Genomic DNA, 13,669 nt, shown 5'->3' with positions numbered 1-13,669 from the left:
TAATGAGTCATGCTTTTTGAGAAAGATTATGTCTCAACACAAAATAACAGATTTATCTTATACTAAGTACCCAGACCCCATTATCACAATGTCAGAGAGTATGGCTAAACAAATGGAGGGTGAATAGTGACTTATTACCAACCCTAAAGGCAGAATATTATTGATGGATCTTTACTATGGTTTCTATCATTTGTGTTTTAAATGTAAGTTCTTTTTGTCCTTCGCTCTTTTTACTAATTGGGTGGATAATAGTCAAAGTGTCCTCATAGGGAGGGATAAATTAGGAGATTGAGATTGATACATACACACTATAAAATAGATAGCTAAGGACTTACTGTATAGCACAGGGAATTCTACTCAATACTCTGTAATAACCTATATGGGAAAAGAATCTAAAAAAAAATGATATATGTATAACCAATTCACTTTGCAGTACAGCAGAAACTAACACAGTTTACATCAACTATACTCCAATAAAAAATTTTTTTAAAGTTCTCATGATTAGGTTATGCAAAACTCAGAATGCACATGCAAATATACATCATCTACTTGCACAAGGTTAATTTTGTCTAATGAACTCAAGAAGACAAGCACCACTATTTTTGTTATAAACCAACTCCCCTCACCCTAGAACCTTAGTAAGGTGGTCTATGCCCAGGACATTTCCAATAAATTCTTACAAAATAAAAGAAATGCCCAGAATAAAGAAGAAAAACAGAAAAATTAAACCATATTTGAAAGAAGTAAATTTTCAGAAAGGAAAATGATCTATAAAAAGAATAATCACATATTTTAGGGTTTTAAGGTTTCAAAACATTTCATATAAGTTATTTCTAAGTAATAAAATATACCACTTTCTACTCACACTTAAAAAAACCTGTTACCTTCCACAATCTATCTGTGAAACGAGGCCTTCAATTCTTTCCACAAGTTGTGGACCCCTCTTCTCAGCAGTGGGATCGTGTCCCAGCTGTCCATAGCTATTGTCTCCAAATGTGAACACTTTCCCATCCTGTTTAAAAAAGGAAGGCTCAGACTAATTTTGGGCTAAAAGTGTAATTAAAAATTAAAAGATTAAGTGCCAAAAGAGAGTTTTATGAGAGCACTATGGTAAATATAAGCTTTATATGAAGAAGGGTCTTATATTTATTATTTCTACTAGTGAATAAAGAGTTAACATATTAAACTTGAAAAATCACTGGCATTCCCTTCAGAACTAGGTACTTACTATGTGTTTGTAGAAAGAATTGATGGAGAAATTAACTGGTTCAAGAGTAACACTAACACTAAAATATAAGGTTGCTTTATTTATTTGATAATTTCTCTGAAAATAAATCTCTTTTCAAAAGATGATTCTGGATTAAAACAATTCTAGTTCTCTCCTGCCAACTGATAATATAATCCAAACATATTTTTAAAACAAACAAAATATAAATTATTTTAGATATTTTGCTTTAAATAAATGTTTCAACCACACAAACAGTCTTTAAGTCTATTCATTACAGCTATGGAGAGAATTCATCTTGTTGGAATATATTGCATGGCCAGTATAAGAAGAGGAGGGAGACATTTAGGATGCTGATTCATAATTGTGCCAAGTAAGAAATGGAACATAGAATGTTCTAGTCTGTAATGTAGGCCACTGAAACCTATAAAAATTACTTTGTTGCTTCTACAATATTTTTCATATGTAGAGCTACATTATGACAGAATAATTGCTAAAGGGATTGGCTCCTAATCTATAAGATATTCTAAAATATCTAAAAATATTTCCTGAAGCTGAAATTAGCTTTTGTTATAGGATCTTAAAAATTCCATGGCTTGGCTAACTTTTCCTTGTCAGAGATTTGTACACTGAATGGGTATCTTCAGATATTGATACATAAATTGTTTTCCACAATAATTAGTACATGTACCTTATGGTAACATTTCTCTGGGATTTAAAAAAAATAGCAAAATGGGAATTCCCTGATGGTCCAGTGGTTGGGACTCAGTGTTTTCACTTCCAGGGGCTCAGGTTTGATCCCAGATTGAGGAGTTAAGATCCCACAAGCGACAAGGTATGGCAAATATATATATATATCTCTCAAGATGTTTTGGTTTACCTGGGTAAGCACTGCAGTGTGCTCATAACCACAGCTGATAAAAACCACACCGAGAGTCTTCAGTGCACCAACTGATACAGGCTTATACCTCTGAACTGTGGAAAGAAAACAGAATCTCTCGAGTATAAGAAATACTCATATATCATGAGTTTTTATATATTTTAATATTTGTTATCTTATTATAATTCATCAACATAATTTAAAATGTGAACAATCGGAAGTATTATAAAACAGAAAGAAAGTCCTGCACTGGAAAAGAAAAGCAGTCCTTTAGCATTTATTTTTTGAAAATATTTAATTTTCTGGAATGACTAAGGCTATTGGCCAAGAAAGCTAAGCTTTAAGACCTCACTTCCCAATAATACTTCCATAACGCTGCATTCATTTTTGTCACATTATAGGTGTTCTGCAAGTATGCAATAATAATTGAGAAAATAAGAGGGCCCACTTCATGTTGATGAAGTTAAATGAAATGAGATGTAAGAGATCAGTATGGTACAGGTATGGTGTCATCTAGCCGCTAAGTCGAGTCCAACTCTTTGCTGCCCCAAGGACTGTAGCCTGCCAGGCTCCTCTGTCCATGTGGTTTCCCTGGTAAGAATACTGGAGTGGGTTGTCATTTCCTTCTCCAGGAGATCTTCCCGACCCAGGGATTGAACCAGCTTCTCCTGCATTGGCAGGTGAATTCTTCACCGCTGAGCCACCAGGGAAGCCCTGGTACTGGTATGTAACAGTAGCTAAATACACATGAGCTGCATGTAAAGAATTGAACAGAGGGGCTCATCAGGAAGACATCACAGTGAGTTTTGCTGAAAGACTATCAGAGGAACTGGTTGTTTCCCCTACTGCTAGCAATTGTCTGCAAAAGGGTTCCCAAACTTTGTTGTGCAAGACCTGTGCAGTCTTTGGTAATGACTGATGCCTGGCTTCCCTCCCCAGACATTCTGATTCAATGGTCTGGGGTCCAACCTGGGCATTGGGATTTTTAAACATTCTTAGAGTAACAGAATAATGGCCTTCCAAAGATGTACAAGTTCTTTTCCCAGAGCTCAGTGGTAAAGAATCCATATGCAATACAGGAGACACAGGAGACTCAGGTTTGATCCCTGTGTGGGGAAGATCCTGTGGAGGAGGAAATGGCAGTCCACTCTAGTACTCATGTTAGGATAATCCCACGGACAGAGGAGCCTGGTGGGCTACAGTCCATGGGGTCACAAAAAGAGCTGAACACGACTGAGCACACAGAGGTGAATATGTTAGAAGACATGGCAAAGAGGAGTTAAAAAAGCACATGAAGTTAAGGTTTTGCTAATCAGTTGACCTTAAAATAGGAAGGTTAGCTTGGATTATCCAGCTGTGCCCAATGCAGTTCCAAGGGTCCTTTAACTGAGGAGGAGAGGGTCAGAAAAGTCATTGTCAGAGTAACATGACTTGAAGAAGGCTTCACCAGCCATTGCTGGCTGTGAAGAAGAAAGAGGGCTATAAGTTAAGAGTGTAAGTGCCTCTAGAAGCTGGAAAAGGCAAGAAAATGGTCTGTCTTCCTCCGGGAAGTCCCTGCTGACACTTTCAATTTAGCCCAGGGAGGCCTGCATCAGAACCATGAGATAATAAGTTTATGTTGTTTGAAGCCACTAGATTTGTGGTGATTTGTTATAGCAGGAATCAAAAAAAAGTTAATAAAGCTCCCTAAGTGGTTCTAATGTGTCCCAAAGTTTGGGAACCACTGTTCTAGCCTTTGAGAGTGCCCTTTGCAGAACTGGTCTTCCAAGTAGAAAGAAAGAAGAACTTCCTATAAGACCAGCTCGTTACCTGGGGCATTGTTCCCACTGAGGGCCAGCTGCCCTGCACTGTTGCTTCCCCAGCCAAATGCAGTCCCAGAGAGTGACAGGGCAAAGCTGTGGGCCCCTCCTGCAGCCACCTGCGCCAGCGGGATCCCCTCTAGGGACTTCACCCTCTGTGGGCTGGCTTGGGAAGGGAGCTTCTTCCCCAGGCCCAGCTGTCCATGGCTGTTCTGCCCCCATGAAAACACTTGGCCATCTGCAAAAGCAAAGAGGAGAAATTCAGAACTGCAAACACACTGTAATACCAAATTCAAGGAGAAACTACCACCTTAATTCTAAAAATCTTTAGAGAATAAAACAGGAGTACCTTTACTAAAGGCAAAGTGAATGGTCAAGGTCACATTTAAAAAATCTCTTCCAACAACATCCACTCTTCTTTTCCCTCCCAGTTAAGAATAACCATGATCTTTCATCTGCTCAGGTTAAAAACCTTGGAGTCATCCTTGACTCCTCTTTCTTTTTTTACAGCCTTCAACCCAGCAAATACTAAAGTCTCTGCTTCAAAATCTATCGAGTATCCAACTGCTTCTCACCACTTCACTGTTACCCCCTTACCTGCCAAGTCAACATTACTTCTCTCCTGGAAAATGGCAACAGCATATCACTGAACTCCCACATTACATCCTTGCCCCCAGCAGTTTCTTCTCTCAAGAGGAGCCAGAGTGTGCTTTTAAAAACATGTCTGATAAAACCCTTCAAGAGCTTGCTTTCTCACTTAATAAAAGGCCAATTCTTACCACGGTTCATAAGCGCCACATCACCAGGATTCCCACACTACTTCTCAGACTGCATCTCCCCTGGCTCCCTTCTCTCCCTCTCCAGACCCTCTGCTGCTCCTGAGCACCCTGCTGGGCATGGTCTTGCATCTGGATCATTCCACGGCCTTAGCATCATCTTTCTCTCTCTCCTTTCCTTTTGGTCTTTGTTCACGTCTCACCTTATGAAGATAGCTTCCCTGAGCTCCTTTATAAAGTAGAAAGACCCCTTCCCTCCACCTACCCCTTCGCTCTGTCCCCTTGCCGTGTCTCACTTCTCTTCACATCCTTATCCCTATTACACCACACAATTATTCGTCTGTGTGTTTAAGGCTCACTTCCCCTACATCTCCCAGAATACAAGCTTCATGAAAGCAGTCTTAGGTTTGTTCACTACTATATCCTCTTTGCTGGAAATACTGTAGGCACTCAATAAATACTTGTGGAATGACTGGTGGGGGTGGGGGTGAACAACATTTTATGTTGAATTTGACTAGAGATAGATCATTTACAAGAGGCAAAAAATCAAGCTCTTCTAATGCTTAATTATCTACGCAGAGAAATGCTAACACACTTCAGATTTCTACAAGTTATTATATCTAAGTTTTCTTTTTAACTTTAAATGCATTAAAATGCACCCCAATGCATTAAAACTCAACAGGTATTATTTGTATTCAAAAAATGACTTCCTGATGACACTTAAAAGATCCAAGAAGACTTTTTTACCTTTTGATAATGCCAAGGAGTGGTAGTGTCCACAGGCAACTTGTATAATTTTTATACCAGCCAGAGTTTTTATCTTCCTATAATAATAATGATACAAAATCTATTAATCCTTCTTCAGATTGGGTCACCAAGTGGACTACAGATATTTAAATTACTTTCTTGCATTTCTGTAATACATTTATCCCAAAGCCCTCAAACTGTTTTTGACATGACATCAACATGTATAAAAATACAGGGCAGAATCCAAAACAATATATAATGCAAAAGTGATTTTTATTGGGCTTTTAATGCATTGTATAAAGTTCTAACCTTTATACTATACTTACCAACCTAAAAGAAAAATAAATTTCTTCATACACATATAGTATAGGGTTTTAGAATTTATGGAGCACTGTCACCTACATCACCTACCTAAAGCCCTGTGAGATAAAGATACTATTAGGTTGATTCTTTTTAAATTGCCATTTTTGTAGATTAGAACATAACTATTAGCAATTTTATACAGTTGAACCTAGGCGAACTCAAAGAGGTCAGCTGGTATCAAACTACAGAATAGATTCAAACCCTGGGCTTTTCTTTACAAGTTCAATGCTCATTCCCCCAAGCCACATCCATCTCATACAATTTCATGACCAGAGAAGGTAACAAGAGGTAACTTCCTAGCATTAAAAAACATGTTTTTTTGAAAATTCTCAGTGTATGTAATTCATGAACACACAGTTCAGACTGCTTATCACATTATTTGGCCTAGGAAGCTGTGTGTGAGGATATGATTTTTCCCCCGATCTTACTAAGTAAAATATTAGGATCCAAGCGCCTACGACAAGCCAAAAGATAATGTTGGGAGTAACACCTTTCCTCTTTCAACTTGTGTTCTCTGCTTGGGGAACCTGCAAATTAACTGTTGATAGATTAACAGGGAAAAAGACAAAAAAGTTTATATGTGCAGACAGGAGCTCCCAAGTAATGGAAAATTTGTACAATAACCTGAGTAGAGGTTTATATATATTAACTTAGCAAAAGGGTGGTTTTTTTTAGGGCTTCAGTGGTAGAGTATGGACGTTTCTATTGGGTTTTTTAATGCTAATTGGGCATTTTATTTTCAAGACAGCTGAATTCATAGGAAACTCCCTCAAAGGAGGGTATTTTCAGGAGGCAGCGGTATTTTCAGGAGGCCCTGTTTTAGTCAAATAAGATATCTCTGTGAATCTTCTGGAATGCAAATATTTTCACTTTAAAATAATCTTTATACTAACTCTGGAGGTCCAAGTGTTATTCCCATACATAAGATTAAGATCAAAGCATCACAGGTTCTCACATCATGCGGCCCTTCTCTTTCACAGATTCTAATTAAGTAATAATTGGTATTATATGTTATTTTCCCTGCCTCCTTCCCTCACAACACTGTAACTCTTCAGGTTAGGTAGAGTGTTTGTTCATAGTCATCTTTGGACCCTGGCAATCTTGCATGGTGCCTGGCACATGAAACTCAAAAACACTAAATGAACGAACTAAAATACGTACTTAGGTATAAAAGTTGCTTCCTTAAATTCTCCAATTCCCAGCTGTCCTTCAGAAGCAGCTCCCCACGCGAAGACCCTTCCTTTGTGACAGACAGCCAGGGAGTGCTCCTTTCCACAGCTCACCAGAGCAACGTGCAGAGTTTCCAATGCCGGAATTCGTTCTTTAGGAACAAAAACAAAACAACCCACGTCAAGATTGCTAATTTAATACCAAGTTTAAGAAAGTACTTTTCTTCAAAAGGAAGAGTCACTGGGATGTCTCATCTCTCCCAGTGACTTTTAAATCAAGGCCTAAAGTCCACTTTAAAGGAGAGAAGAAAATAGGCTCATTGTGTGGCACACCTTTATGGAATATTGCTACTATTTAAAAGGATGGGCATGTGGAGGAGCAGAAGCTGTAAGGACTTGATGCTTGGCCTAACACTTCTCTGTGATGGTGGAGTAAAAAGCTCAGCCAGATAAAGGGAGCCAGAGAAAGGATGGGCTCACCCCTACGCCACTCCTCTGACTTCCCAGCCCTGAACAGTGAGAACAGTGAATCTCTGCTCAGGAAGAGATGGGCAGGGAGCCTGCCTGAGTATGAGAGGCAGATGCCAGATGCCCTCACAATGAAACTCTGGGCAAGTTACTTAATATGCCTCTGGATGGGTCAAATATGCCCACATTTGAAACACTGAGCATTATTCCCTACAAGACAATCTAAGCTGTTTTCCCAAAGTGTTCGTCTGAATTATTAGAGGTTTGGAGTTAAGCACATTATTACCAGTCAAGTCTTTGTTAATGCTTAAGTTTTTTTTTTTTTAGTCTTGTGATCTTATTCTTTTCAGTGATTTAGTTTTCAAACTGTGCAACAATAAATAAAATTTCCAAAGATGCAAACACTCATAGAAGTAGAACCTGGTACCTCATTGCTAGAGAAGAATTTGGCTTTAAGGATCACATTGTCCCTTACTTCCACTTGAAGGGGATCAGGATATACCACCCCAAAGCATGCCACTTTGGCATAAGGATGATTTTGAGCTGAAGGCAACTGAGAATCAACAGATGCAGGAAGTTCTCTGCCTTTCCCTATCAACTTAAAAACATAAATGTGGCATGAATTTCTCCTGTGAAGGTGTACCCGCCTCCCCCTTTCATGCCAGGAAAAGTGACTCATCACCAGAGTTGGTACTGAGAGAAGATTGCTTAGACAGCCTTAAGTAAAATAACCCTTAAATTTCATTAGTTTCCCCCATATATTTCAAAATCATTTCTCCACAATTGATCATTCCTCAAAACCCAAACCCTCTACCCTTTGTTAAATGGCATATAAGCTCCTAAGTCTAACCACTTCTTTTCTGTGAACTCCTGCACACATATTAATAAAACTGTAAGGTTTTTTTCCTCCTTAATCTGCCTTTGTCAATTTAGTTCACAGGTCCTCAGGACAGAACTAAAAGGGTAGAGGAAAAGTCCCCCCCGCCCAGACATAATTCTTGGAACTTAAGTAAATAATCAGAAATGTGACATTACTTACAGTGATGTCAATCATAGTATTATTTACAAAAGTCCCCAATGAGAAAAAACCAAATTTCCCCAAAAGGAGAAGAGTTACATTGTCAGAGCCTAGAACATTATGCAACAATTCAAAATTTATTTTTAAAAAATACATAATAAAAGGGCAATGTTTGTGGTATTATGCTTGATGAAGAACACAACTTACAAAGTTATATAAATCTGCATATACAAAACTTATAAAGACATAATTTTATAAAGATTAAATATGTAATAGGAAAAAAAGACAAAAAAGAGATGCATCAAAATGTAAGGAGTTGTCTTTGGGTGTTAGACTAATAAGCGATTTCTTTTCCTGTGTTTCTACAATAATCAATAATAGCAAAATGCTAGTATGCATTATTTTAAGAGTATTTCGGAAGAAGTTACGGTGTTCAAACCACAAACCACGTTGGAAGGTCACTCTGTTCCAGAGAGATTCGCATAGTTAAGGACAGGTCTCAAAAGGCATCTCTGTTCAGAGGAACGCGGTCCAGGTTAGTTCTGCTCTCGGTTTCCTTTTGAAGATAATACTGGAAACCGAAACTCACTTGAGGAGCGAGAAAGAAACGAAACCGATGCACCTGCGCTCCGGCAGCGCAGAACCCCGTTCTCCTTTCGCCTGTGGTCCAGCAGACCCACGGCTCCAGCACCGTCAACCGCCTGACCCCTTGCCCCGCATCTGAGTCCAGGAGCTCACCTGGCTGCTCTCCGCGCGGCGTGCCTTTCCGGCCCAGCTGGCCTCGGCTGTTGTCCCCGCACGACTGGACCGTGCCGTCGCTCAGCAGCAGTAGCGAGTGATGCTCCCCACTGGCCGCCTGCAGTAGCGTGTTGCCGCCAGCACCCACCTGCCGCTCCCACAGCGGCCTTCGGCTGCCAGCGCGCCAGCAGAAGTACATCGCGTTCCCGCGCCCCGGCCGCCTACCCGAATCCGTGAGCTCTGCTAGCCAGCACCCAAAGGCTAGTGACGAGGGGGCGCTGATATTCAGGAAACGGCAGGCTGGGTGAGCCGCGCCTTCGTCGATGGTATCTCCCTGCGCTCCCTCCCTCTTCCTCCCTTCCCAACCCTCTCCCTCCGCGTGCCTTCCCTTCCTCCCGCCAGCGCTGACCTGATGTCTTCGTCGCCTCTGGCGAACGGCTTTCAAGAATTAAACTTGAGCGCCAAGTTCAGAGGAGCAGATGAATGGAGCCTAAATTTGCATCCTAGCTAAACCATTTAGATACTTCCCTTGTGGCTCAGACGGTAAAGTGCTCGCTTGCAGTGCGGGAGCCCGGGTTCAATCCCTGGGTCGGGGAGATCCCCTGGAGAAGGAAATGGCAACCCACTCCAGTACTCTTGCCTGGAAAATTCCATGGATGGAGGGTAGGCTATAGTCCATGGGGTTGCAAAGAGTCACGACTGAGCGACTTCACTTCACTAAACTACTTAAACGCTAGGTGATTCTGGGCAAGTTACTTACCTAATCTGTGTCTCAGCTATCACGTCTATGAAATGTAGACAATAATACAGCAAATCTGATGTGTGAGGATAACGTAACAGATAATACAGCGTGTTAAAGTAATGTCTAGAGTACTTATAAAAGTATCTGCGTGTCAATCCTCATCGAAACTGTTTTTGGCCATGGAAATGCAAAGTCCTCATGGTGCTTACTTTCTTTTGTTTATAAACAGATAAACATTTTGTATAATGTCAAGTGGCAACATGAAAAATAAAACAGGAATAGAGGGTGAGGACAGAAGGCACTAGCATTTTAAAAAATAAGATATCAGGGAAGACCTCTCTGATGAAGTGGCATTTGAGCAGAGTCAAGGGGATCTGGGAAAGGAGGGAATTAGTCATGCTTATATCTAAGGGTGGAGGGTGAAGTGGAGCATCTGGAGGCTTCTGAACAGAGAAATGATATGATCTGACTTTAGTATCAAAAGAATTATTTTGGCTACCATGTAGAAAATAATAGAACAGAAGTGGAAACAGAAAAGCCAGCTAGGGGAGGCTACTGTCAGAGTCCATGATAGGAGTATGACGCTGAATCCAAGACTAAGGTGACATCCAAGAGGGGAAAAAAGAAGAAATGATCATATTCAAAATGGTTTAAAAGTCAGAGTCTACAGATTAGCTGATGAATTGGAAATGAGAGGAAAGAAGAAAAGGGATTAGGATTACTTAAAGGTTGGCCTGAGCAACTGAGGTGAAAGGCTTTACTTGAGTGGGAATATTGAGAAGGCACCAGTTTGGGACTGATGGATCAGGAGTCCCGTCTGGTAATAACTGTGAGATGCTTGTTATACAAGGAGGCAATAAAATCAATCATTCTGGAGTTGTGGAGGGAAGTTGAGGTGGTCATAAAACTGGGAATCATCAGTGTACAAATAATAGTTAAAGCCAGAAGACTGAATGAGATCACCTGGGGAAAAGTGTGTTAAGCATGGAACAGAGGACTGATCCTAAGAGGAAAACCCGGAAGGGGAGTGTGCACAAGCAAGTGAAGAATCAGGGAATGATTAACTCTGTCAGTTGCTTTTTGAGCAAGGTTAAGTGTTGATCTTTAGATTTGGCAAAATGGAAGTCATTGGTGGCCATCAGCATTAGCCATCGTCTGCATTATTTTATTTTTATGACAGCGTCCATTTTATACTCTCAGCTCACCTCTCTTTACTACTACATTTTAAGTTCTCTAAAGATGACAATAAATGTTATTTGTTTTTCTAACTCAATAATGTCTAGCTCATATTAGAGGCTAATAAGTATGTATTAGACAAATGGATTGATGAGTGGTGATTTCATACTTTTGGTTTCATTTTATTGCATGCCATATATAACCTTTCTCTGAATAGTAATTTCCTAAATGTTTATCACTTTCCTCAGGCATGAGACACCAAGTCCTCATATTATTTCTTTTTTTAAAAAAGAAATCTACTGGAGAACTAAACTGTAAATGTATCATTTTATGTCCCTACCACTTAGCACAGTGCGCATCACTTAAAAAGAGCTCAATAAATGTGATAGTGAATAAATTAAAGAAATTGAGAACTTTTGAGAAAGATATAATTCTCAATTAGTCTGTGTTCATGCACTTGAAAATAGTATTTAGCGCCTATTTACTGAATGTTTATCATGTGTTGCCTACTTTAAATAAAATATCTAATTTAACTCTTTCACCAGCTTTTCTCAGTTAAGGTTCTTCTGGCTGCAAGTGACAGAAAATATGACCTAAGCTTGCTTAAGCAAAAGGGAAACTTATTGGTAAATTGCACTGTTATTCAAAAACATTTGCTGTCTCTCTGCACACTATGGCATCAAGCTTGAGTATGTGAATTTGTTCTGGCCAATGACATGTAAGCAGGAAGCATATGCCAGGTAGATGGTTTAAAAGCCAGTACTTATTTTCCCTGCTCTCTTTTCCCTCTATTACAACAACTGGTGGTTTTCCAAACAGAGATTCCTCCATCATCCTGAGTCCCAGATCAAAAATAATCTAGCAGAGTTGCAGCCATTCTATGGAGCATAAGAGAGAAATAAATCTTTATTGTTGTAAGCCCCTAAGCTTTTTGGGGGGGTGGGGGCAGTGTTTATTATTGTACAGAGAACATAACTTAGCCTTTTCTGAAGTTCACATAATTGAAAAGTCCATCAGCCTGGCCGATTTGGGGAAGTACTGTCAACAAGGGCTCATACAATGTTCAAGTGGTTCCATTTCTCTGTATCTCTTGCTATGAAGGCTTCATCTTTGGGCTCCAAGCACTGTACTGCACAGTTTCAGAATCTCCTCTGAGGTGGCAAGAGGGTTATAGCAGCTCTAAACTTTGTATCCAACTCTCAGCTTCACAGCCTGTGGAGAATCTACTCACAAACAAAAGCCTGGGAGTTTAGCCATAATACTCTCAATAGACCGATTTGGGTCACGTATCCATCCCTGAGCCAATCAGATCTGCCTGTTGGAAGATCATGCGTGCTCACAATCTGAGAGTGAAGAGTAGTTGGATTCCAAAATGAAAGCTGGGTGTGTTGCTGGAAGAAGTGGAGGATGGATGCCAAGGAGATTAAGCAACAGGGATTCTCTACATCAATCATGTAAACTAAGTAGTAGTATTATTCCCATTTTTTAGGTAAGGAATCAAGTCTCAGAGAGTTTTGGTAACTTGTTTGTTGACAACATGCATATAAATGGCAGGATTTTAACACTAGTCAATTTGACTAGAAAGCCTATTTAATTTCTACTGTAACATACTTGTTGCTGGTTTGCTGGTTTAGACGCTAAGTCGTGTCCGACTCTCGCAACCGCATGGACTGTAGTCTGCCAGGCTCCTCTGTCCATGGGATTCTCCAGGCAAGAATACTGGAGTGGGTTGCCATTTCCTTCTCCAGGGGATCTTCCCGACCCAGGGATTGAACCTGAGTCTCCTGCATTGCAGACAGATTCCTTACCAACTTAGCTACGAGGGGAGCCCATAACAACATACTTGTTGGCCTTTAGCAAATCAACTACCCTATATTTTTCCAGCAAAGGTGGGTTTGTTTGGAATCAGTGAAGAATTGCAATTATGGGTCTGCAATCATGGTGCACCATGTGCAAATCCCACCATGGCAAGAGAAGAACAGTTCCATAGAGGGGAAAAGGAAGTTGGGAAGGACTATAGTAAGCTAAGAACCATGGCTTTTCATTGACTGAGTCCTTTTCTTCCTCCTGGGCTCTGCTATGGTCCAAGGCCTGAGAGCTCCCCCTTCTGGTGTCCCAAGTCCATTTAATTGAGGTTTCTATTTATTAATTTTTACACTTGAGTCCCTGATCTTTGGGCTCTCTTTGGGCTGATGGCACATCCTCACAATCCTTCCATCTACGTAATTTCAATTCATAGTATGTTCTTTCTTCATTGCAAAGTGAAAGTGAAGTCGCTCAGTCGGGTCCGACTCTTTGCCACCCCATGGACTGTAGCCCACCAGGCTCCTCCATCCATAGGATTCTCCAGGCAAGAACATTGGAGTGGGTTGCCATTTCCTTCTCCAAGGGATCTTCCCGACCCAGGAATCAAACCCCGGTCTCCCGCGTTGTAGGCAGACGCTTTACCGTCTGAGCCACCAGGCAAGTCCAAACTCCTCATTCATTGCAAACTCCTCCCCTAATTAATAGTTACTGAAGGATGTAGGCTCATATTAGCAACACCTCATTTTCTATACACTTTGTATC

At 40.4% G+C, this 13,669-nt stretch overlaps 1 protein-coding gene across 3 annotated transcripts in view; it reads right to left on the bottom strand.

Moving 5' to 3' along the window:
- The window catches only part of HERC6 (HECT and RLD domain containing E3 ubiquitin protein ligase family member 6), a 52,194-nt gene extending 42,495 nt beyond the window's left edge, over positions 1 to 9,699 (bottom strand). For all 3 annotated transcript variants that reach the window (XM_043438170.1, XM_043438171.1, XM_043438172.1), the window contains exons 1-6: positions 9,184 to 9,699; positions 6,952 to 7,111; positions 5,428 to 5,504; positions 3,915 to 4,142; positions 2,106 to 2,200; positions 885 to 1,012 (exon numbers count right to left, since the gene is read on the bottom strand). In XM_043438170.1, the coding sequence (XP_043294105.1) occupies positions 885 to 1,012; positions 2,106 to 2,200; positions 3,915 to 4,142; positions 5,428 to 5,504; positions 6,952 to 7,111; positions 9,184 to 9,382 (887 nt within the window). In that variant the 5' untranslated portion in view covers positions 9,383 to 9,699. The remainder of the gene's footprint in view (positions 1 to 884; positions 1,013 to 2,105; positions 2,201 to 3,914; positions 4,143 to 5,427; positions 5,505 to 6,951; positions 7,112 to 9,183) is intronic.
- Between the last annotated feature and the right edge of the window lie 3,970 nt (positions 9,700 to 13,669).

The sequence above is a fragment of the Cervus canadensis genome, chromosome 19 (genome assembly GCF_019320065.1).
Source record: "Cervus canadensis isolate Bull #8, Minnesota chromosome 19, ASM1932006v1, whole genome shotgun sequence".
Classification (NCBI taxonomy): domain Eukaryota; kingdom Metazoa; phylum Chordata; class Mammalia; order Artiodactyla; family Cervidae; genus Cervus; species Cervus canadensis.
This window is presented reverse-complemented; position numbering and strand designations above follow the sequence as displayed.